Consider the following 8154-nt stretch of genomic DNA (forward strand, 5'->3'; position numbering starts at 1 on the left):
CCGAACCGATCAATAATCATGAACCGAACCGAACCGGTTAAGAAGTACCAGTATATAGATACACATTTTAAGCTCCGGTTTGTTTTGGTTTTGTTTCGTCTAGTCGTCTACAACGGTGAGAGAGAGTTAAGAGTACTTCTTCATTCCCTGCATCGCGAACTTGTTGAAGAGAAATGGCTTCTTCTTCTTCTTCGGCTGCTCTTTATAGAATCTCAAATCTCCAGAATCATATCTCCCCTCTTGAAGCCAACAACAAGGTTTCTGTATCAAAAAAAGGATCCTCCTTTTTTTTTTCTTCTCAATTTCGTGTTTTATAGTCTCTTAGTCTGATCTTGATTTGACTTTCAATTAAAACTGGATTTGAAGCAGCTAAGGAGTCTGGTGAAGATATCTCCACAAGTATCTGAAGCCATATCCAGTGGACGTGCTGTGGTCGCTCTTGAGTCAACCATTATCTCCCATGGTTTAGATTAGATTATTTGCTGTTTCCAAAACTCAAACTTACTGGTCTGATTTCAACTGCATTTTGGTAGGGATGCCTTACCCTCAAAACCTGCAAACAGCAAAAGAGGTGGAGTCTATTGTGAGAGAGAATGGAGCAGTTCCTGCCACAATAGCTATCTTGAACGGAGTTCCTTGCATAGGTGAGTTACTTCATTTTGGTTGAATCATAAATGATCTGATTATGTGTAAGCACTAGACTTTCTTGTACGTGTTTTCTTCTCCTTATATATAGATGCTAATTTTTTGTAAACAGGTCTGAACGAAGACGAGCTTGAACGTCTTGCATCTCTGGGGAAAGGTGTCCAAAAGACTGCAGGCAGGGACATAGCATATGTTGTGAGTCACTCACTCTGTGCTCTCCTCATTTCTTGTGGCTCTCTTCTTATTACACTATCAATGTTCAACCAAGATCATAAGACTTGCTTGTTCTGTTTAAGGTTGTTTTCATAGTTCATAAAATCAAAAACTGCTTCATCAATTCAATCAAGCTAGCTTCTTTAACCTACCTTAACTCCAAACTAACCAGCTTTGTATAGACGAACACAGTTCTTTACTTCCAATCAACGGAGGACTTGCTTTATTCTCCCATATATTGCCTTAAAATGTTTTACTTCAGGTGGCTACAAGAGGAAATGGTGCTACTACAGTCTCTGCAACCTTGTTTTTCGCTTCTATGGTAACTCATTTGGTAATATTGGTATACCACTTATACTCATTTAATCCAAAGGACTTTGGTTGTTGTAGGTTGGCATCCAAGTCTTTGTAACCGGTGGAATTGGGGGTGTACATAGGCATGCCAACCAAAGTAAGTTTCATCTCCATTTTGTACTTTTTAATTTTTAAAAGTTCTATCTACTTGGTTAGAATCTCTGTTGGGATGCTACTAAAGCCAATATGCACTCCCCAAGCAATGCTAATTTGTGTTTGTAATGCAGCTATGGACATATCATCTGATCTTACTGCACTTGGAAGGACTCCTATAGCTGTGATATCAGCAGGCGTTAAATCCATACTTGATATTCCAAAGACTCTTGAATATTTGGTAACAATCTTAAAATTGAGCTTCCTACATAATGTTGTGATTATCAGAATTTGAGTTTTGAAAGGAGCTATTCGCTGGCAATGCAGGAAACTCAAGAAGTGTATGTTGCTGCATACAAGAGCGATGAGTTTCCGGCATTTTTCACAGAAAAAAGCGGCTGTAAGGTGTAAAATTGTCCATTAGCACTGATCTTAATCACTTGGTTCTACTTAGACGTTTAGTTCTGATGTGGATATATTGGATTCTTTAGGCACCTTCTCGTGTAGATAGCCCTGAAGACTGTGCTCGAGTAATAGGCAAGTGTAGACTTTGTCTCAAATTTTCCTTTTCTTATAAGTATTTCATATCTCTTACCACCGTGAGAAAACCACTTTTGTCAGATGCAAACAAGAAGCTAAACCGTCAGGCAGGGATTCTGTTTGCTGTTCCAATCCCGAAACAGCATTCAGCCGCTGGAAATCTTATAGAATCAGCAACACAGCGTGCTCTTACAGAAGCAAGGTCCATAGGGAGTAGCTAATATCTTCCATGCATACTTGCATCAGAATAAATTAAAGGCTTTGCTTCTTTTTCTTATTTCATCACGATCTGAAAACTGAATTTGTTTTTTTGTTTTTTGTCAGGGAACAAAACGTTACGGGAAATGCAGAAACTCCGTTCTTGCTTGCACGGGTAAATGAGTTAACTGGAGGCACTTCACTTGCAGCAAGTATCCTTTCTCTAGAGGTTCCCTTAATCTCTTATAATAATCTTTCAGTGTCTAGTCACTATAAGTAGTTCAGAAATTTATATTGTATCCAAAACAGCAATGTCTCAGTTGAGTTCCTTGACACAGTTTCAGACATTGCGCTTGTGAAAAACAATGCACTTATCGGTTCTCAGATTGCGGTAGCCCTTTCTCAGCTAACGTGAGCTACCTTATCAATCTAAAGCTCAAGCTCGATTCAGGTTCATGATTCAGGGCATCTCAAAAACGTTCTGGATTGGTAGTTATCTAGTGTTTTTTAATGTTTTTCTTTAGCCCAAGAAACTCTTTTAAACATATTTTCACATGTGTATATTAAAATTTATTTTATATATCATGTGGAACCTGATTTACCGCCTTGTGTAACGTTTTTCCCTGAAGATTAAGCTATTTAATTATTGATTTTATATCATAGAGGATCTCAAGGAAAGATCTGTTCTAGAGACTTTATCTATAGTATCTTGCTTTAAAGCTCTCTATAGTTTTTCTTGACAACAATGGCTGCATTCACCGTTGACTTTCAACTCTGCTTCATCGCCATCCTCCTATGGCTCTTCTCATGCTTCTGCCTCTCTGCTTTCTTCTTCAAGAAACGAAAGGAGCCAGAACTCCAAGACTGTAATCTACCTCCGAGCCCACCGTCTGTTCCGGTCATTGCTCATCTTCACCTTCTCCTCTCTGTTCCAATTCACAAATCATTTCAGAAACTCTCTTCAAAGTATGGTCCTCTCCTTTACCTTCGCGCCTTTACTAGCCCAATTGTTCTGGTCTCATCGGGCTCCATGGCCTACGAGGTTTTGAAGATCCAAGACCTGAACTTTGCTACTCGCACCCATAATGGAAAACTCAATACTTTTTGGATCTTTTGGCTTTATCTCAGCTCCTTATGGAGATTACTGGAGGTTCATGAAGAAACTACTAGTCACAAATCTTCTGCGCTCTCATTCTCTCGAGCGGACACGGCTCATCCGTGGGGAAGAACTTAGGACATTCCGTGCTATGTTGTTTGACAAGGCGACAAAGAATGAGGCTGTTGATGTTGGTAAAGAGGTGATAAATCTGACGAATAACACCATTTGCAGGATGATCATGGGGAGGAAATGTTCAGAGGAGAACGGTGAAGCAGAGCAACTCGGAGACTTGTTGACCAAATCACTTAGTTTGGTGAGGAAGTTCCTTATAGCTAGCACGGTTGGTCGACTTCTCAAGAAGCTCGGTATCTCGTTGTTTGAGAAAGAAATCATGGAGGTCTCGCAGAAGTATGATGAGTTGCTGGAAAAGATTATTAAGGAACGTGAAGGTAATCCGAACAAGAAAGAGGACAGTTACCTGATAGATGTTCTGTTGGAAGTTTGTGCAGACGACAACGCTGAGTCTAAGGTTTCCAGGAACCAAATCAAAGCGCTTTTTTGTGGTAATGTTCTAAAAACTTCTCTTCATGTATGTTAGCAAAAATAAAATAAAAATGTTCATCTTCATGTTAATAAAAGATCATGCAAAGTCTCTTACCTTTTAACATTGTGTGTAGGAACTTTTCCTTGGAGGCACAGAGACTTCAGGACAAACAACATCGTGGATAATGGCTGAACTCATTAACCATCCAGAGATGCTCAAAAGATTGAGAGAAGAGATAGAATCTGTTGTCGGAAAAATGAAGTTGATTCAAGAAACAGATCTCTCCAACCTGCCGTATTTGCAGGCTGTGGTGAAAGAAGGGCTTAGACTACACCCACATTCGCCAATCGTGGTGAGGAATGCAACTGAAGGGTATAAGATCGGAGGGTTTTACATCGATGATCATTAACACTTATGCGGTGATGAGAGATCCAGATTCATGGGAAGAACCAGACGAGTTTCAGCCCGAGAGGTTCATGGTTCCTCCTTCAAAAGGGAATAAAGAGATGAGAGAGCAGTTAGATTTGAACTACATTCCTTTTGGGAGCGGAAGAAGGGGATGTCCTGGATCAAACTTGGGTTCTATCTTCGTTGGACTAGCCATTGGAACAATGATACAGTGTTTTGACTGGAGTATTGATGGAGAGAAGGTTAACATGGAAGAGGCTGGAGATGTGAACCTGAGCATGGCTCATCCACTTAAATGCACTCTTGTTGCTCGAGACCCTTTGGCCAGCTTTATGTCTGCAGATCCTTAGTTGATTGTTGAGTTTGATATGTCCTATTGAAGTTGAAGACAATATGTCTGAAACTGGTTGTCTTTGTAATGTTCATAACAGAACTTGTTGTCTTTTAAGTTTTGAGATATATGTTACTTAAAGGACAAGGTTGTAAAAGTTACAGTGCTAAATTAGATAGTCTAAAGGCATCATAGGAAGATAATCACACATTTTAGATAGTGTACTTCTAACTTGTTATTACACTTTCACTACTTGCTACATCTGGTAACAAACTTGTGATGCTTTCAGAACTTCAGAAGAAGGCTCTTTGGTGTCTGCTGGGAAAGGAGTTCTCTGATTGGGTGGGGCTAACCATGTCCAAAAGAAGTTTCATCTTAGCCAGTGATTTAGTGAATTGCTGCAAGCTTTTCGTGTACATGTCATCAATATCTTGCTGCACTGCATGTTGCTCTAGTCGTTCAATGTTCACAGTCAGATTCGATCTCACAGTAGCTTAATTAATCCGTCTTATCTTTATCAACATTCTTGATTCACAAAGCCGGTTTCAGAGCTTACAAACTCATCAAAAACAGAACAAGGAGTGGCCAAGTAATTAGACACCATTTGATTGTCTTCACAGACAATCTTCGGATCCAAATACTCAATCTCATCAAAACCGGTAGAAGCCAACTTGGTCTCATTCACTGTTGGAACCTCAGGAATGCGCATCACCTCAGGTGAATCTCCTGAGTAGGAGAGAGGTAAACTCAACAAAACCGGCAGGAAAGTGAAACAAATCTGTTGAGGAAAGAGAGAACTCTTTCTCCAAATTTCTCATTCCTCACTATCACTTCAGACAAAGTATGAATCCACGTAACACTAGTATTGAATTGCTGCTAATTATAGAATGAATCCACTTAACTTTAGTATTGTAATGTTTGATTCTCAAAGTTAAATCATTCAACTTCCTTCTGTTGTCAGTGATAGACCATCGATTTTACTCATTATTAGCCATAGTATATAAGTGTTTTATGGTGTATTTACTACTATATAGAGTCTATTTAGAGTAATTACAGGTTCATGCACTTACTTGAGGAAAATGATGTATTTGAAGCAATTTTGAGACTTTTTGAGAGTTTTGCTGGAAACAGAGAGAATCGATTATTTTTCAGAATATCGACCGACGATTACCAAGCACAATCGATCGATGAAAGACTCGTATCATCGATCGACAGCGAAGCCACCCGCGAGTTAATGACTGAATTAGAAGATTGTAAATTTCACAAAAGTTCCAATAATTGCATTTTAAGTCCATGGTCGCCTGTTAGGATATATTATTAGAGTTTTGTATTATTTTAGAGGCAGACTTGCCTAGAGACATTTTAGACCTAGTTTGGAGAGAAGCAACAAACCACCATTGGAGAGAGATGAAGCTTAGATTGGAGAGATAGATCTGAACAACAAAACTGAGAAGATCTTGAACTCCCTTGCTTTCATTTAACTCTACTGCTTACTCTTTGTTATTCAGTTATTTAAGTATTATTCAGACCATCATAACCATGGTGGGCTTTATGAATATGTCTGAGTAGTCTTACTGTTAGATTTAGGTTTCCCAATAGGTTGATAAATGTATTAATAAGATTTAGGTTTCTCAATAGATTGATAAATGTATTAATAACTTAAAATGTTGCTAGGGTGTTTTAAAATATAATTCTTCGTCTAGTTGTTCTTAAAGCTAAGTTTAGGATTGATCACCCTTTAAACTTAGATCTTAGGATTAATTGAGAACAAGCCATTGCTTGACTCAATACCTGAAAATAACTAGCATAATCTAACTGACTAGATACACACGAGAGTTGGTCTAGTAAGTTAGAGAATATTAATCAAACATGTCCGTAAAGCTTTCTGGAAGAAGCATCGATCGACGCAACGATAGTTCAGTCGATCGATATTTTGAAAAGTGTATCGATCGATATTCTTTACGAATCATCGGTCGACACTTTCTCGCGATTAACATACAAAAGTTGAAATCCGAGTCCAGATTAGATAATCTAATTGATTAGTTTGAATTCGAGAATAATTAATATCAATAAACCCCTAAAAACCCAAATTAAGTTATTTACTTATCATACGTGAGAATATACTTGAATCTATCTATATTCCCCAACTGTTAACAACCTCAAATCAAACCAAACGAGCAATTACCTTGCTCACACATTCATTTACTGCTTTAAGACCTATTAATCTAGCTTTAATTCAAGGACTATTAATCTATTGTGTAATCCTAGAGTCTCTGTGGATTCGATCCCTAAGTACTACATCTGAACTTCTTATTTGAGAGAGTAATTCACTCCCTAGGGTAATTTGAGTGATATCAAATTTGGCGCCGTTACCGGAGACTCTTTCTTATTACCATTAGATTAAGTTTAGAATTTAGTCTAGATTTTGTTACTGAATTTGCTAAAGTTTTCTCTCTTTCCCTGCTGACACATGTACTTAAGATGGAGGACATGGATTTCAGACGGACATCGATCGACGAAATAACGACAACATCGAGCGATCAGACGATGGAAACATCGATTGACGCTTCACAATAAACATCGATCGACGATACCCCGCCAGAAGCAGGTACTTTTTCTCTTACCAATCATGCTAATGAGGAAGTAGTCCTAGGTGAACCTAAAGGTCAACTAAGCAACGCAATTAACCAAATCATAAATGAACAGGGGACTGCAATCCCTGTAAAAATTAATTCAATCTAAAAAAGAGATGAAGAAACGAAATTGCCTTTGCAAGACTATATAAATCCTGGTAGGACATATTCCAATAGGTCAGCCATTAAACTACCAAAGGACGATACCAAGAAATTTGGGTTTAGCCTCGAACATCTAATCTTGGTACGTCAAAACCCTTTCCGTGGAACCATCTCAGAACACCCACACGATCACATCGAACACCTAGAAGACATGATGAATGATGAATACAATCGTTGTAAGCTATTTTCATTTTCCCTACAGGGTGACGCTAGAAAATGGTTGGACCAACTACCAGCAGGATCTCTTACCTTCTGGAAGGAAATTAGGAGTGTTTTCATTAATCACTTTTTCGATGAGACGCATTACTGTGATGTAAGGAAGAAAATCTCCACAATCCGGTATGATCCACGGGAATCATGTAGAAACACCTGGGAAAGATTCAAGAGCTACCAACTTGAATGTCCCCACCACGGTTATTCAGAACCATAGCTTATTAACACCTTTTACGGGGGTGTTAACCTACATTACCAAATCACATGACACAACCAGTGAAGGGAGCTTCAGTACTAGGAACCCGAAGAAGCAAGGCATTTTATCAAAAATGTAGCGACGGGTAGATCCTACGAAATGATGGACGTAGAACGAGGAAGAAGAGTTGATTCCATAGATGGGCCGCATCTCGCTGAAATTAAAGAATCTCTGGACTCACTTCATTTTGTTCTAGACGAGCAAAATCAATTTGGAATTTACCAAATTGATGATGATGCCCTTTCCGATCTAGAACAACGAGTAGATTTCGTAGATATTACAACCTCGAAAGATCGGTATCTTAACCCTGACGCCGACAGTTTTACCCGAAATTATGATGCTACTGTTGGATCACGCCGAGGCAGAGCGAAATTTAGGTTAAATCAAGCCTTCATGGAAAATCGCAAATTGGCCACTGACCTGAACGGAAAGATAAATATAATCTACAGCGAGCTAATGAGGAAG

At 38.8% G+C, this 8154-nt stretch overlaps 1 protein-coding gene and 1 pseudogene across 3 annotated transcripts; both read left to right on the forward strand.

The window, feature by feature from the left end:
• The first annotated feature begins 102 nt into the window (after positions 1-102).
• LOC106343991 (pseudouridine-5'-phosphate glycosidase 2-like) lies at positions 103-2690 on the forward strand. 3 transcript variants are annotated; one of them, XM_013783360.1, is made up of 12 exons: positions 103-257; positions 370-463; positions 534-644; positions 758-840; positions 1121-1180; positions 1249-1309; positions 1440-1546; positions 1633-1710; positions 1797-1842; positions 1927-2047; positions 2170-2272; positions 2382-2690. In XM_013783360.1, the coding sequence occupies exons 1-12, from the start codon at positions 174-176 to the stop codon at positions 2400-2402; spliced, it is 969 nt and encodes a 322-aa protein (XP_013638814.1). In that variant the 5' UTR covers positions 103-173; the 3' UTR covers positions 2403-2690. The 3 variants fall into 3 exon arrangements, with proteins under 3 accessions (XP_013638814.1, XP_013638813.1, XP_013638815.1); XM_013783359.1 differs by having other exon boundaries at positions 2170-2255; positions 2388-2687; XM_013783361.1 differs by having other exon boundaries at positions 2353-2382.
• Positions 2691-2726: 36 nt separating this feature from the next.
• LOC106343993 lies at positions 2727-4527 on the forward strand (annotated as a pseudogene).
• Positions 4528-8154: the final 3627 nt, after the last annotated feature.

The sequence above is a fragment of the Brassica oleracea genome, chromosome C5 (assembly GCF_000695525.1).
Source record: "Brassica oleracea var. oleracea cultivar TO1000 chromosome C5, BOL, whole genome shotgun sequence".
NCBI classification, from domain to species: Eukaryota; Viridiplantae; Streptophyta; class Magnoliopsida; order Brassicales; family Brassicaceae; genus Brassica; species Brassica oleracea.

Bases quoted from the DNA above. Each gene is read 5' to 3' on its own strand.
- LOC106343991 (XM_013783359.1), top strand. From the start codon at position 174: ATGGCTTCTTCTTCTTCTTCGGCTGCTCTTTATAGAATCTCAAATCTC. The intron at 258-369 runs GTTTCTGTATCA...GATTTGAAGCAG, and splicing joins CTCTTGAAGCCAACAACAAG to CTAAGGAGTCTGGTGAAGAT. The intron at 1,843-1,926 runs GCAAGTGTAGAC...CACTTTTGTCAG, and splicing joins AGACTGTGCTCGAGTAATAG to ATGCAAACAAGAAGCTAAAC.